Raw genomic sequence first — 16,554 nt, 5'->3', positions numbered from 1 at the left:
GTAATTCAAGTGAAGCAGCATTGCCTGGGATATGTATTTGCATAAGAGATCTTTGCTCTTTAGAACTAGTGCTATAATTAAAGCAGAGCTGAAGGCTCATAAGCTGTACATTTTGAACAGCAGAAGAGAATATCTCATTTTTACACCTGGAAAAATAGAAGCAAAATCATTGCAAAGAGATGAGTCCTGCTGTTTACTGCCTTCATCAGATCATGGAGTGATTCCTCACTTGTGAAAACACAGCTCCTCAGCAACACCCCCTAACCCACAGAGGCTCAGGCTGTAAATGTAGCCTAGCAGTGGGTTTATTCTAAGTTGTTTTTAATTGTTTGTTGGTTGCATTGTTTTTTTTTTCATCCCCAAAGCACTGTTAGCAAGCCTACTCCTCTGTGGAGCCATCCCAGCCATCTGCCAATGTGGGCTCAAAAGAACATTCTTCAGGGCATTATCCAATTTGTTGTATCTGATTCATTAAAGTAATTACACTTGCTATTAAGTCATTGCTTGGAGTTTGGCAGCTGCATAATAATCTGAGACTTAAATTTCTGAAGCAAGCTAAAATTCTTGGGTTTATTTTATCAAATCCTCACATTGCCTGAAATGAGCAGGAGTCCTGGCTGCCCAGGTGTGAGCAGTCCCTGGTGCAGCACTGAGCAGCTTTGGCAGTTGTGGAGGAAAAGGATGTGTGGAAAAGACACTTTTTCTGGTTTATCTGGTGTGTTAGAGTCACTGGTGTTCCACTGGCACCACACGAGTGGTGTGATTTTAGCTGTGATTTGATGGCACCACAATTATTAGGCATCAGTTACCCACAGCATCCTCAAATGTCCCAGGCCTCTGACTTGTGCTATGACTTCTTTAAGTGAAGCCAAAGCTCTGGGAAAATGCCATGGATGAAATTCTCTGTGGAATTTCTGTACTGAGGGTGGTCCCTGCTATCCTAATGTCACAGCAGGTAAGGGGACAGGACAGAGCTGGGGAAGGTTTCTTGCCCTCTGTGTTGTAAAGGGAGATTAGAGATATCCTGAGTCAGTCAGTTCTGGTAGAAGGCCCCTCGTGAGCGCAGGGACAGAGCCCCATTCCTAAAATTCATCTTCCTGCAGCACCAACCCCCAAACTGAAGAAAACAACAAAGGCCAAACAGGATCATTTAACAAGTTCTGAATGGGACCCTCCATCTCCAGGGTTTTTGAACCTCAGGAAGGACCAACACCATCTCTCACAGGGGCTGAGCAGGCACAGGACATCTCTGAATCCTGACACCACCCAAATCCTCCTGTGCTGAGACCTCCTTGCCACCCTCCCACCCAGCCCTCCCTCCTTGGCTCTCCCTGGGACTGGCACCTGTGTGGGTACAATGGTGGGTGGCAGAGGCTCTTCCCACCTCCATGTTCTGAGATTATCTGTTCTTAGTGTCCCAAACATGCCAGGAGCCAAACTGGAAGATGAGATGGCATTAAAACATTTCTGCTGGTAATAACTGAAGCCCACCTGGCTTCCAAGGTTCCATTTTACTGAACCTTCTTTTGCCATGTTGGTGAGCTTTGGACTCTTAATAAAGGCAGATAAAGTTCAAAGGAAGCCACTTAGAACTGTCAATTCTTGTGCTGGGAACTTAATTTGAGAAGTGCAAAGTCCTGGCATGCAAATGCTCACTGCTTTTGTACCTGTCAAAGTAATTAACAATAAATGTCCCACACTCTGTCACCACTTGCTCTCTGCTGTGGGCATTCAAACCCATCAGTGGGATTGAACTCCTGGGTTCTTACTGAACCTAAGTGGACTCCTGGAAGGGCTGGTTCCCGGGTCTGCAGCAGTGCAGGAATGCTGTTTGCGGCTGGACACTTGCTGCCTGTGCTGATGTTCCCAAGGGGAGCCCTTTGTGCTGGTCACTTCCAGTACCTGAAGGGAGCCCACAAAGAGACAGAGAGGGACTTCTTACAAGAGCCTGTAGTGACAGGACGAGGGAGAATGGATTCCAACTGAGAGAGAGTGGGTTTATATTGCACATGAGGAGGGCACTGTTCCCTGTGAGGGTGGGGAAGCGCTGGCACAGAGCAGCTGTGGCTGTTCCATCCCTGGCAGTGCCCAAGGCCGGCCTGGACGGGGCCTGGAGCAGCCTGGGACAGTGGAAGGTGTCCCTGCCATGGCAGGGGGTGAACGAGATGTGCCCTGCGGCCCGAACCATGCCACGATTCGGTGGTTTTGGGGACACCCGCAGCGCTTTGCGGAGGGCGAAGCCCCGGCCGCCGCCGCTGAGGGCAGCGTGACGTCACGCGCGGCACATGTGTCGTCAGAGCCGCGTGACGTCACAGCGCAGGCGGGGCGGCGCAGGGAGGGGGCGGCAGGTGGCGCGCACGGCCGGGCCGGGCCGGGCCGGGAATGGGAACGAGCTGGGAATGGGCTGGGAATGGGGCGGGATGGACGGGGCGGCCCCGCGCTCCGGCTGACAGCGCCGGCCCGGCCCGGCCCTGCCCTCCCGGCGCGGCGCGGCGCGGCGGGACTTGTAGTGCGCGGCGGGCGGAGGCGGCCGGGCCGGCCCCGGGGCGGACTACAAGTCCCAGGCGGGGCGGGCGGCGCTGTGTGTGAGCCGAGCCCTCGGCGCGGAGCGGAGCGGGGCGGGCGGCGCGGCGGGGCTCGCTGGGCGCCGCAGCCGTAACCTCCCGTCTGTCCCTCTCGCAGCGGCCGCGGCGACGATGCAGGCGGAGTCGGGGATCGTGCCGGACTTCGAGGTGGGCGAGGAGTTCCACGAGGAGCCCAAGACGTACTACGAGCTGAAGAGCCAGCCCCTCAAGAGCAGGTGGGGGCGTGGGGCGCGGGTCCCCGGCGGGCGCGGAGCATCCCTACGGCCGGCGCTGCGCAGCGGGGCGGCCGCCGAGCGCTCCCTGCCATAATAGCGGCGTTGTTGGCGGAGGGCGGGCCGGGCCCGCGTTATGTAAAGGGCATTGTTGGCCGTGCGGGCCCGGCTGTCACCCGGGGCAGCCCCGCCGGCAGCGGGGGCGAGGCCGGAGCCGGGGCCGCGCCTGCCCCGCTGAGCGCCGCGGCCCAGAGCCGGTCCGAGCGCGGAGCTGCTGTAGCTGCGAGATCTTGTAGCATCTAAGGTTGTTTGGCTTCTGGTTGTTTGTTTGGGCTTTTTTTGTGTGTGTATAGTTTATTTTTTTTTTTTTTTTTGAGCCTCAAAGCGGGTGTGTTACTTGCTTGGGGACTGAAAACTTTTGCTAGGTAGGTCACTTTCTTCCTAGAGTGGTTCTTCCCTGAAATAGACTCTGTTTGCTTATCTGGAGCGGCTGCATCGCGTAGATACGCTCTGTAAAGGGAAATAAGGCGGTCTATGTATGTTTCCCTCCCTTGAGGGGTGTTAGCGACTCGTTGTCCGTCCTACTGCTGGAAAAAGAAAGTCAGTGCTCTCCCGCGCCCTGAGCATCCTCCTTGCCAGCTATGGCACGTTTCTCCCTCTGTTTTTTCATTCAAGGAACCCTCCATTTCACCTCAATACCCTCCTTAGCTGCTCTCTGCTGATTATAAGGTCATTGCTGTAAGTGTATCGTGTTTGTAATCAGGTCTGTTGTTAGCCTGTCTCTATATTCACATTTTTGTTTTGAACAGTGCTCTTCGTACGTCTGTGTGTAGTGGAAAAATAAATAAGAATGTAAATGTTAAAAAAATAAAAGGTGCTAGAATGAGTTTGGATTATACAGCCTGTCAGACAAACTTCAAAGTAAATAAATGACTTTTTGATCATTTTCTGAATGTTTCAGAAGTTCTGAAGGTTTGTAGAAAAAGGTGTTAAAAATTCTGTTGCTGTGAGAAGGGCTGACAGATGTGGGGCCACCTCCTGTGGCCTGTCTTCACAGCAGCCTTGCCTCACACTGTACCCCTGCTCTGGCTCAGAAATGGTGCAGGTAATGGTGGTGATGTGCAGCCTGATGGGCCATCCAACCAAACTGAAGTTGCCGGAACTCCTTTGCTCCCTAAGGTTATGCAGGGAAATTGCCATTAGCCAGGTAATTATCTGAGAGCCAGGCTAATGTGCAGAGCAGATGGGGCTCACCAGCCCTGTTGGGTTCCAGCTGTGATGGAGACAGCTGAGAGACACACAGGGCTTGGGGCTTAGTGCTTGTGTTGCCAGTGGAGTGCAGCAGCCGTGACTGCTATGCTGTGGCCCAGTAGCTCTGTTTGTACCAGCTGTGTGTCCTAACTGGTGTGCAGGAGTTGTCCCTTTGTGGCTGTCCTCTCTGTAGTCAGCAGTTTGTCTGTGCTTTCCTGGTGTGAGCATGGATAGCAGGTCTGCACTGGAGCTTAGGTGGCAGGTCTGCATTTGACATTGCACAGATGCTGCGACTGCTTTTGATTCCTGTGACTTGATGCTTTGGGACCCAAATGCAGCCTTGCATTGTTCACCTCTCTCAGGGAGGAGTGAATAAACTCTCCAATGAAGCATTGGAGTATTTTACTGTCTTCTAAATGTTGTCACTTCAAACTTCCCCGGAGTGAATTTCCGCAGTTCATCCATACCTGATATTCCTGCAGAGACGGCACTGCCCACCCTTTGGGTTTAAAGGGGTCTGTCATCCTGACATCCTGATGGTGCCTCAGGGCAACATCTGCCCTGATGTTTCCAGGACAGCTTTTTGGAGCAGTGACCAGCTTGTCCCGGTCTGCCTTGTGTCCCTCCACATGTAGCCATGTGTGTGAGAAGAGGCAGCCCCGAGGGTGGAACAACAATCCATGGTTTTTCTGGCAGATAGTGAGCTGACATGTTAACCTCAGTGTGGAGCTTGCCGAGCTCACGTACAGCTCGTACCTCGAGGGAGAGTCTCAGCTGTCTTCCTGGTATTGTGGGAGATGAAGATGCAAAGGAGTCAGGGGCCCTGGCAGGTCCATATAAACCTGTCCCTGGAGCCAGGCTGATAAAACTTGACGATAACAGGAGGCAGAAGTTGCTCCCAAACCTGTTTGTTTCATGATCATATCTCAGAGGACTTCTGTAGTCCTTCAGCCTTGCTCAGGCCTGGAACCAGTCTGACTGATGGTTATCGAGGGTATCAGCATCACCCTGCTGCTTTCTCTTGTGGATGTAAATCAGGAGTAATTGCATAGCAGTGAGTGGAGTAGCAGCAGGTCAGCGTGGTGTAGTTGTGGGACTGTGGCCATGGGAATTGCTTTCTTACCCTCTCCACAGCCTGGCTCTGGAAGGGTGCCTGGGGAGCAGGCAAACCAGAGCTGATGTGAGGAGCTGAGTCTAAACAGCAATCTGCTCTTTTCCCTGGTGAGAACTGCTGATTTCCTAGCAACATTCAGGGCTTTCTCTGATCTTTGTAACCATAAGAGTTGAGAAGCATCCTTGGCTTACTCATAGCAGCTGAAATTGTGAGTACAGAGAAAATTTCATCCTGCTCAGAAATAGGTAAGAATGTCAGTGCTCTGAACCAAGAAGGAACAGTTTTGTTGACCAGTTTAACTCAGCCCTGCTGACGCTGCCGTCTTTCTCTCAGTAAAACTCCCCTATTTGCTTCCTCTCAGGTTGCTTGTTTTCCAATATGTGACATCCAGTTAAAGATTTCTCCTCTCCAGTATGCCCTCACAGTTACTCCATCCCTGTTTCATAATTCAAGTCTGCAATCCAAAGCCGCAAGGGGTCCAATAATAAAAGCTTTTTGCAGTAAATACTGTACTAACTTAGGCCAAGCCACAATTGAATGCTAGAGGCCAAGTTAAAATGTAAGCCCAGCAAAAGCTTTAATCACAGGGGGTGGAGAGGATACATGGGGCTTGAGATAGATCAGTCAAACCCACACTTCCCAAACCCTCCCGACTCATGAGAAGTTGGATCCTTGGGCAAAGTAATACCTACATTCATGGGATCTCTGGAATTTGCCATGGTCAAATGTCTTTGAAAACTGAGATGTTTCAGTTGCTTTGGTTTCTCCAGAGTCACTTTTCTCTGTGGGAGGAAAATGGGCTTCCAGGCTACCCAGTAAGACAATGAGATCTATTTTTTCCCCCTCATATTCATATTTTATTCCTCTCCTGCCATATTCACAAAGTATAATAGTCTTAATCTACATGTACATACACTTAAATATGTATGTGTTTATGTAATGAACAAGCAAATAAGGTTTGTTTCCTGGTACAAGCAGTGTACAGTGAAATCGATGGAGTTTTATTACTAAAAGTAAACAGAGGTCCTGACGTGTCTGCACGCAGTCAGCAGGGCACTGGAGGATTGAGTTACATCTCGAATGTGGACACTTTAAATCATTTGGCAATGTTTTGGATGTCAAACTGGTATCTGGAGGTAAAGGCTGTGCAGCCTGCCATTGTGCAGGGCACTCTGAACCAACCCAGGTGTGGCAAATGCAGCAAAATTTTCTGTGTTAAGTTGATTTTCTCCATATTTTTTTGTTGTCTTCAATGTATGTCCATTTGGATGGTCTGTGTGACATGGCAAGCACCAGCAAATTATTGTCAGGTGTTGTAATTTACTGCCATGCTCTTAATAAAACCTGCAGATAAATTACTGCTATTTGTGCCCTTTTCTGTTGGCTATGTTTTCAGACTGGTTAAAAAGCATCTGAATGATGCAGTTACTGAAGTATTTTTAGTGGAAGAAAATATTAGGAAATGCATTTAATTTGCATGATAGTTTCTTAGGAGGCTTATTTTTGTTTTATGAGCAATAACATTGGGATGTAGAGTTTGTCATTATTAAAGCAGTGATGTCTTTATAAAATTCTCTTCATTCCTGCTATCCAAAAACCTTTTCCTTTGTGCAAACCTTCAATATTTTACTCATATCAGCTGGTGCCTCATCTCTCTCCAGTTAGGATCCTCTGTAAAGCTTTCCTTTTTGGTTTATTCCTCTTATCGGCTCAATGCTGAAGTTTTGATTTAGTTAAAGCTTCCCTTTTAATACACAATGATTGTTGAGGAAATATTAATTTCACCAGATAGACGCATGTTTTTGAAATGCGTGCTTACTCTAGAGCCAAAGAGGACTCTTCTGTAGTGCCCTAGTGCCTTAGCCTGCAGATGATCAAATTTAATTTTGTAAATGAACTTTGCAGCGTGATTGAATTTGAACTTGATTACATTAGGCTTAACATTGAGTTTGTGCCTTATTGGAGGTAGTCTTTTCATATTACTGCTATTTATGGATCTTGTTCAAGTGTTTTATATTCTGGTTGGGTTCTGCAATGCAGTTTGTTCAAGCTACTGCTTATATCTGTTCCAGTTGTGCAAGAAGTGGAAAATATCCTTTATTTAGAACAGGTCACATGTTCTTGCATCCAGGAACCGTGTCTCAGTGTGATTAAAAAAAAAATCAAAATGTATCTTGGAGGAACAGATTTAAAAAGTTCCTGAAATATTTTTCCGTCTGTTACAGAGGAACATTACATATTTTAAACTAAAAGGTAATAATAGCTGAGCTGGAAGTGCTACGTAGGCCAGCACTGCCTGAAATCAGTGGTAAAAGTCTGAACCAACGTCAGTGGGAGTAGAGCTAAGCCAGAAGTATGTCTCTGAAATCTCTCCGGTAACATTTTTGTGACTGAGTCAATAATTCCATGTTTATTCTGCACCTCAAATTCGCTGCACTGGGAAGGAAACCCTCACCACAGCTTTTTGTACTCTTTTATTTTTGAAAACAGTCTTAAAAGGAAGGGCTGCTGTTGGAGTGTCTGTGGTATAAACATGTGGAGATAATAAGTGGTATTTCCGTATATTTCTTTACACAGGGAGCCGGTGCTGCTCCCTGTCTGTAGCACAGCATTTGCCATGGTGAGAGATCCTGGATGACCTTTTCTCTCCTGCAAAACTCTCGCTCTGTTATTTGCAGTAGGCCTTTGCTATTTAGCAAGGAAACAGAAATAGCCCATGAAATTCAGTTCAGCATTTGCTTTGATACGAACTATTGAGCGTCACCTTTTTGCTTCCCTGGCCTGCTTTCCTCGGGAGGGTTTTGTGTGGCTGCCAAGCTGATCAGAGAGGGCACAGATATTTTGAGGCTGAGCTGGCTGCACTGACTGTGCATCTTTTAGCAAGCACATGTGTTTGCTTTTTATTTATCTAACTGCTGGCTGCATTAGTTGTGTACAAGTACGTGCATTCTGCTTGAAATAAATCCGTACTTTTCTGGTGAGCAGGAAACTTCCCTAGCTGGCTGCTGTTGGTTTGCAGATTCCAGGTGATAATTTGAATCAGTATGTCTCTTAAAAGGCTGAAAATAAGCCTGTGCAGCCCTGCTGATGGGGAGCTGGGCTGCCCCTGGTACTGCTCATTTCCCCACGTAGAGTGGAGGTCATTTCACGAGCTTCTGGTATAGAATTTGTGGGGCTTCTGTGAATCTGTCCACTGTCATTAAGAAGTAATTGCAGAGCCTCTTGTGCACTGTGTGTGTTTTTAGTTGGCACTTAGGGCAATGTATCAGAGGTCCTTCCCGGCACGGTGGTAGGCAGCATGACTAATTGCTGCTGTACAGCCTGGTCAGGATCTAGAAGAAAACTGGAAGTGAGAGCAGAAGAGATTTGCAGATGTACTTTTTTGCAAGCAAATTCAGCCTCTTAAACATCTTCTCTGATCAAAAGTTGATTAGGAAAAAATCAGTCCAGCTGCTTAAAAATGAGGGTACAGGAGAAACCTGTTCTGACACTTAATGATGCTGTCCTGTTTCTGCGTTTGCCTTTAAAAGCAACATGCTTTAAGACTTAGAAAATGAAACAGAAGGAGTAATTTTCTGTTTACTTTTCTGCTAAAAAAAAATTGAAATTGTGTGTTGGCTGTTAATTGTGTTCTGTGAACAATCTGCTGTTTCAGTGTTGGGAACAAAATGAGAGTCCAACTTCCATTAGGCTGGTCAGGCTCTTGGCCATTATTGTCTGTCTCGTTCTATTTTGGATTCAAAAAGTTTTTGAAATACACAGGCTGTAATGTTTTTGCTTGGAAAAATTAACTGTCTTTTAATATAATTTTTGCTTGAACAAAGACAACATGATTAAGCAGCCTGGCATGGCAGATTTTGCTGGACAGTTAACTGTTGCATCACTATCATATTATAAAAGAACTGTGATGATTTATTTTTTATAATCTCTAGTTAAACAGTAACAGCACAACTAATGGCTTGTGTGTAGTTTTACACTACATTTCATACTGGTGAAAAAAAAAAACAGCACAGGAAAATGAATTTTATTGCATATTCACAATATAACTATGCCACTGCTTTATCTGCAACAGCTGTGAAAAACCTGATGCTGCTTTGAGTGTCAAGATTGAAATATTCAGGTTCACTGGAGCCAAAGTCTTGGAAGAGGTCATCCTGTTCTCCAGTCCATCTGGAGCAGAAGTTAAGTGCAGTTTTCGGTGTTAGGCACCCCAAGGCTCTGTGTGCTGTGGGTGGGCATTAACAGTTTTGGGTGCCTTTTGAAAGGCCCTGTCTCAGTGTCTTTGCCCAGAAATTCAGTTTGTGACTTGCATAGGCCTTAGTCACTGCTGCTTGTGGGCTTCACCTGAGAATAGGTGTTTCAGAGAAGCCACAGTAGTGTCCAAGTGAAAGAGGCTAGTGTGGGTATCACTGGTACAGGCACAAAAAAGGTGACAGTCACTAAGGAGGGCTTGCTCTACAACTCTCAGCTAATACTTCAGCACTAACAGTGCCCTTGGATTGAGCTCACTTTTTCTGGTAACATCCCTGCTGCAAGGCCTGCTGTAATGTTTGTGTTAGCAGCTTTCTGCCAAGCATGCAAGCCAGGGGCTGGTGGTTTTTAGCTTTTTTTTCTTCAGTGGTAAGTGATTATGTAGAAACACTCTCTGTAGGCTCCCCCCACCCTGACCTGCTGCTCGCAGCTGCTGCGTGGACTGGACTGGCAGGTTGAAGGGCAAAATTGTGTTGCTGTGATATATAATTACTTCTTCCAGCATGAGCCAACAGAGCAGCTTGCTGTGATGATTGTTACGTGTACTGCTATGTAAAACAGAATGCAAGTGTAATGTGGGGTTCAGGCTAGTATTTTAATGGTGTAATTAGCAGCCTCTAACCGTAAACAAGTTTTTTTTTAAATCAGTTCCCATGAGGATTATTCCTTTACAATGCAGGCGGACACACGTTTGCAGATGTGGGGTTTATGAATTCTGTGTTCCATGCAGAAATGAGCATCAAGAACAAATAAGTGCCTTTTTTTCAGACCCTTTTTGCATTACTCTAGAGCACCTCAGGTGTAGTGTCAGGTGGCTGGAGCCCACTCTTGCAGCTGGTATTTCATAGGGATATTACAGCTCGGGGAAACAGTTGCGTTGGGGACGATGCTGCAGCTGCCACCTCTGGGAAGACTTGGATTCATCCTCCTCAACTGCTCCCCAAAAAATACTGATCTAAATTCACAGGTACGTTGCACCTTCCTTTGTGCTGCTCTTCTGGCACAAAATGGGCATAAACCCATGTGGACCTGCTGTTTGGGCTCGTGTGGCCAGGGAGAGCATGTTGGGGGTCTGGTCTTCTCAGACCACCCTGTGAGGCTGCTTCTGAAGAGAGCACTGAAGTTTTGGAGAGTTGGAAGGATGTCTGTGTCTGTTTCAACCTACAAAAGCAATCTCTGTGTGTGAGGATTAAGTGCCTGGTTTGGTCTATTGTTATATTAAAGAATTTATTTGGGGTGAATTCTGAGAAAATCCGGGTGAATATTGGTATTTTGGGTTCCTGGAAAGATGTTGATAATCTCTGAGATATTTCGGTGCTGGAATCTTGCCAGTTTTAATGTGTTTAAAGCAGCATGATGATAACTTAGTATATTGTTAAAGCTTGCATGTAACCCAAATGCTGAGATGCTGTCTCTTTTCTTTGCAAATATGTGACAGCACAAACTGCTGGAGGAATGGGGGAAACAAGCAGGGCAGGGGAATTGGGGTCTGGAGGTGGGAGAAAAGTAACAAGAAGTGGGAACAACCAGAATGTCCCATGTGAAGGATGCTTTGTAGGATGGAGACTGGAGCAATCAATGATTGTTGCTAATCTTACTGCCAGCTGTCCTGTTGTAACATATAAACACATAAAACAGGAACTGCTGTGATCCTTCCTGGAAGAGAAGCAGCCAGCTAGAGAGCTTGGGCTGGAGGTACTGTTTCAGGGTGAGAAGATGGGAGCAGACTTAGGAAGCTGTCAGATGGTGAGAGATTGGGAATATGGGCAAGGGGAACATGTGGTTCTGGGGCTTCAAACTGGGAGGTCGGAATAATGCCATAGAAGTGGAAAAGGATCTGAGTGGGAGAGCCTAGCTGAGCATGTTTTGTGCACATGTACTATTTCCTTTCAGGATTCTTTGGGTTTTTATCTAAATAAAGGAGAAAGCTTGTGTAAAAGTATGCGTTTGGAAATGCTTTTTCTGGATGTGCTGCTGCATGGTAATATGCAGCTGTAAAGCCAAATTAGGAATACAAACCCTTTCTATAATGTTTGTGAACTTTGGTTTGGATAGAAGTTGCAACCTGAGAGAGTGATATCAGAATGGAATTGACATGTCCACATGCAGGAGGGAATGATCTTAGACAAAAGCAAGGAGAAAAAAAATTAGGGGCTGTTCATTGGAAGCTGGAAGGAGTTCAGGGGCCTGTGGGTTTCTTGCACTGTATCCCTTGGATGCCATTAACTACTGTGTTTGGGTTTCTGCTCAGTCTAGCAAGCCTTATTTTATTTGTGGCAAATATTTACGACTCTGCCCAAGCTCAGCCAGCTAAATCCACATTCCAGCTGTCAGTCTGTCTAGTGAAGCCACAGGCACGGTTCACAAGAGTTGCTGGGATCATTTATTTATTTATTGCTGTTGTATCACGAAGGTTGCTATCAGATAGATAATTATTCCACCCTCGGAGAAGGTAAATTGTAAATCTGCTAAGCTGCTCCTTTGTTTGTTAGGCTTGTGCATAATGAGTTTGGAATTTAAGATTAGTAGTGTGCTGTGCAAAGTGCTCATTTTGTGACCTCATCTCGGCTGGGCTCGCCTGCCCCTCCACCTGTCACATCCTGTGGGACACTTGGGGCTGTGTTCATTAGGGGAGCTTCGGCTCAGCCTTGCGTCATCTCATTTTTATGCGTTCTGTTGCCTAGTGGAATTTTAAAAAACCCCACAAGGTGGGTGTCTGGGTTCCTTAAAGAACTCGGGGTGGCTTCAAAGCAGGCAGGTGAGCACTGGCCTGGAGCTGGGGAATGCCTGAGTTAGCCAGGGCAGGCTGTGAGAGGCTGCTGATGCTGCTGAGCTGAGCTGGGTGTCGGGTCCAGGGGAGCTGTTGCTAAACCCTCGTCGGAGTGATGTGCCTAGGGCAGGTGTGCTCTGACAGAAATGAGGAAGAGCAGGTAGTATGACATCCCCCTGCCCCAGCTTTGTCCACTCAGCACATAGAAGTTTTGAGTTCCAGTCCTGACTGTGACTCAATACACAGGATTTTAAGTGCCCACTGTCCTTGGGAGTGCCCAAACATAAATCATGGACTTTTTGAGGTGTCTTTTTTTTGCAGAAGCTACCCCATTTTGCCTTGTACAGTATTGTTTGAGCCTGGTAGGGGCAGGAATGACTTGGTGTAACACAAGGGAGAGAATATTTGAATGGATGTTCTGACTTTGCTCCGGAAAATAGTCACTGGTACAAAGTGGAACAGCTCTACCAGGAAGCAAAACATGCTCAGAAATGGTTTTCAGCTCCATCTAAAAGGTGGTTGTCCAAATTTCTGTAGTAGAGGTCACGGCATGACATAAGGGGACCTGCTCGAAGTAAGAGTGGTGATATATGGAGCAGAGAGAGTTGGATGAAGGGAAGGAGTCCTGAAATGTTGCGGGAAGGCAAGGAAGTTGAAGGGTGGTCTGGGCTCTGATGCCCAAAGGCCTCTCAGAGTGCTGTGTGTTGGTGAAATAGCTTCAGGCAAAGGTGCATATTAAGAGTGACGACAAACATACGTTAGTTCTTAAGAGTACTTAATTTTTTAGGAATGTGAAGTCATTTGTGGTACAGCAAAAGGAGCTTGAATCTGTGTAGAAACAAGTTACAGAGATGTATGATGAGTAAGGCAGGAGCTGAATTCTGTGTAGAAACAAGTTACAGAGATGTATGGTGAGTAAGGCAGGAGCTGAATTAAGATTATGTCTGTATCACAAACTTGTTTTTTAATTTAGCTGGTTGCACAATTTACAGTTTCAATCTAATTGCAAAACTACTGTGCAAGTGATAATTTGGTTCCCAGCTAATGCAACTTTTGATACTGTACAAAGCTGTGCTGTAGGGGCTGTTAGGCCTGGTGCTGTGGGCCAGCAGAGACTTTGTGTTTTTCAAGTAATGTAGAAAAGTGCGAATTGCGTCTGCCTCTTATGAGGCTCTCAAAGGTGCTGGAGCTGCCCCTACAACAAAACCATGGTTGGCTGGAAGAGGCCCGGTGCTGCTGCTGGATATTTTCAGAGCTGGAGAAGAGGTCTTCCTTGCAGCTTTTTTGGTATTTTCCAAGGAATTGGCCACCCTACCTTTACAGCAGCCTCCTGCTTTCTGGGAGAGATCCCTCCGAGCAGGCAGTAATTGCTGTCTTTCCAAAGCAGTCTTCCTTTGTGGAGGAGTCATAATTATCCCTCACTTAGCCTTTCTAATGAAGGTGACTGTAAGAGTTGTGCTGGGGTGCAAAGATGTCCATAAGGCAAAGTTTCCCTGTCTGTGCCTGCAGTGGTCTCTTGCCCCAGTCTGGGGCGTGTGTTCTTGGTTCTCAGGTGGAGTCCTCAGGCACTTGCTCTTTGAAACTGGGGACCATTTGGTTTTTTGCCTTGCTGGACTACTTGAGACTATAAACAGACCTGCAGAGAAACAGGTCCAGTGATCTTGTGTTCCTGAATGCTGCTCTGCTGTGCTGAGAGGCACGCTGGGCACCAGCTCCATGAAAGGAAGCTGCTGAGAAAAGGTGGCTCTTGCAGTGAGCTTCAACCAGGGGCACCTGATGGTGGCTTTATCAGCTGCTGATCCCACCATTTCCATCCTCAGAGCTTTTCCTGGCAGCCTGAGGAGCTGTTTTAGGAAGGCACCGAGGGCAGCTGGCCGGGTCCTGCTCTCCCCAAGGACTGCGAGAGCATCGCTGCGCTATCGCTGTGCTGCAGCGCTCAGCAGGGCTGGGGGTGAGGCCAGCCAGCAGCATTGCATGAGAAAACACGCTCATGATCTGAAGAAGAAATACTTCAGGGATTTCCTCCTGTTGGAGAAACTCAGTTTAAGTACCGAGTTTGCTCGCTGGCCTGTTTTCTCCTCTCAGTTTTGGGGTGTACCCAGCAGATGGTGCTGGTTTGTGTGGTAGCCAGTCCCATCCCCTGCTGTGGGATAGCTCCTGCCCCGTTGCTATGAAACATATTAGATAGATACATGAAAAAAGGGATGAATATCCATCTCTGACTGCAGAGAGATTTTTTCATGGCTCATCTCTTGCTGATTAGTTTTTTGATTCTGCTGGTGGTGGGTTTGAATGATTTCAGGTGTTGTGTAATTATATAGATGCTTGTTTTCCTATCTGTAATTTAATTCCTTTGCATTGAGATTTATTAAATAGCACAGCACAGAAAATTGCAGTATCTCTCCTCATCCCTTCTCAGTGGGTTTATTTTCTGTGGCAAGGACTTTCACAGCTCTTGAAATTCTAAATCTGTAATCACTATTTAATCTAAGACAGTTTTCCCTGTATTTAAGAGCTGCAGAATCAGGCTGTGCTTTGGAGAAAATAGCAAATTTGCTAAATTTGGCTGCTTGCAGAGTCATTCAAAGTACATAGGTTGTTCAGCAGGTGCTCTTTGACTTCTTGTGCTGTAGGGAATGCTGAGTTTTGGAGGTTAAGTGGGTGGGAATGTAGTTCCTCCTTTCTGCATGTAGCACAGGAAAAAATTAAGTGGTTGAACTGCTTGCAGTTTATTTGGTGGTGCTTACAGCTGCAGAGCACCCCTGGCAGCAGAAAGCTGGGTCCTTTAGAACTGCAAGATTGTATTGATTGTGCTGCATTTCTGCTGGAACAAAAATATAATGGGCTCAGCATTTGCACTTTCCACTTGTGCATTGTTTTCTCTTTATTTTGTGTATTTAGAAAACGCTATGCTTTGCAGACTGCTGGTTTAGTATTTTCTGTGGAATGAAAACCATCTGGATAATTTAACTGAATTTTATCTAAATTTTTGGGAACAGGCTCTTTTCTGTTTCCTGGCATCTTGTTAGAAAAAGATGAGAATTTGAGTTAAAATTCAGGGAGGTGTCTGATGTGCTGGAATTTTAGAAATAATTTGGGCTTGTTTGAGGTTATAGAAGCAATTGAAAATATTAAAATTATGTACAGTGTCTTCCAAAAGCATTCTTCCTGAGCAAATGCCTGCATAGACTGTCCTCCCCCCTAAATGTACTTTAAATCCTTGGCGTAGTGGGAGCTGCAAGCTAAGAAAGCATCCAGTGTTCAGGATGAGGCTTCTTTGAAAGAGATCAGACTTAAATGCCAGCTGAAGTTAAGCATATGTTTAAAGGTCTGCCTCAATCAGACCTTTGTTCAACACAACACTTCTGTGTAGTCTTTATTTCAGAATCCTAAATAATTCAATTGGTTTTGTACTGGTAGTTTTCATCTTGTTGCAGCCCCAGGCCTGTAACAAACACAGGAGGGATCCTCCAAGCCTGAAGCATGTGAGCTGTGCTGCTCAGAACTATTTGTGCTTCAGTTTCAGCTCATCGTTTGAGCTCAAATCCATGTTGTTGGGTTGGGAGAAGAGTGTTCAGCATATGGCAAGATCCTAAATCTGATGTACTTTCCAGCCTGACACTGTGATTTTAATATGTTCCACTTTCACTGAAATACTACTTAGGAAAGTGAAAAATCCCACTAGAAAAAGATAAATCCATAATCTTTTCAACATGAGATGCAGAATTAACTGAATTTTGGTGTATAGTCTGTTTAGCAGAGGATGATAAGTATCAGCTGTTTTTTGTTTAATTTCTTTTTTTTTTTCCCCTGAAAGACTTAACTGCCCATTTAGTTTCTGATGTCCTGATGATAATGTTTGAGATGAGTATTTAGATCTGCACATGCTTATATCACAGAACAGTTCCTTCAGCCCCCATATGTGTGTTTGCCTGCTGTGACAGGGAGTGCTCGTGTGGCTTCCCTGGAAAAGGAGCTCGATATGAGCACAATTTTCTGGATCTAAAACTGGGTTGTTCTCAAAACCAGCCACAATGTTGTCTAATCTGGGTGTCACAGGGACAGGATCTGAAAGTTTGCTATACACTTGTTTCCAGCAGTCTGAAGCTTTTCTCAGTGGCTAGGCAGACTCTCAGTCACTGAGGTGACACCTCTGCAGATCATCTTGGCCAGCTCCACTGCTCAGAGCCACGTCATGCTGGGTTTTGAGTATCTCCAAAGACAGAGACTTCACAACTTCTCTGGATGACTTCTTCCAGTGCTGATGACCCTCACAGTGAAAAAAGGTGTGGAGCTTTTTTTTTGTGTTTTGGGTTATTTTTTGAGTTGTCCATAAACTGTCTCCTGATTTCTTTGTCACAGTGCACACAA

At 46.2% G+C, this 16,554-nt stretch overlaps 1 protein-coding gene across 3 annotated transcripts in view; it reads left to right on the top strand.

The window, feature by feature from the left end:
• The first annotated feature begins 2,452 nt into the window (after positions 1-2,452).
• Positions 2,453-16,554, top strand: part of MITF (melanocyte inducing transcription factor) — a 99,279-nt gene continuing 85,177 nt past the window's right edge. The window contains exon 1 of one of the 3 annotated variants that reach the window (XM_038149633.1): positions 2,453-2,800. In XM_038149633.1, coding sequence (XP_038005561.1) covers positions 2,697-2,800 — 104 coding nt within the window. In that variant the 5' untranslated portion in view covers positions 2,453-2,696. The remainder of the gene's footprint in view (positions 2,801-16,554) is intronic. The other 2 variants (XM_038149636.1, XM_038149634.1) reach the window with 2 other exon arrangements.

Source organism: Motacilla alba, chromosome 12 (genome assembly GCF_015832195.1).
Source record: "Motacilla alba alba isolate MOTALB_02 chromosome 12, Motacilla_alba_V1.0_pri, whole genome shotgun sequence".
In the NCBI taxonomy this organism is placed as follows: domain Eukaryota; kingdom Metazoa; phylum Chordata; class Aves; order Passeriformes; family Motacillidae; genus Motacilla; species Motacilla alba.
The sequence above is the reverse complement of the archived record's forward strand: the minus strand, read 5'-3'. Positions and strand labels throughout refer to the sequence as shown.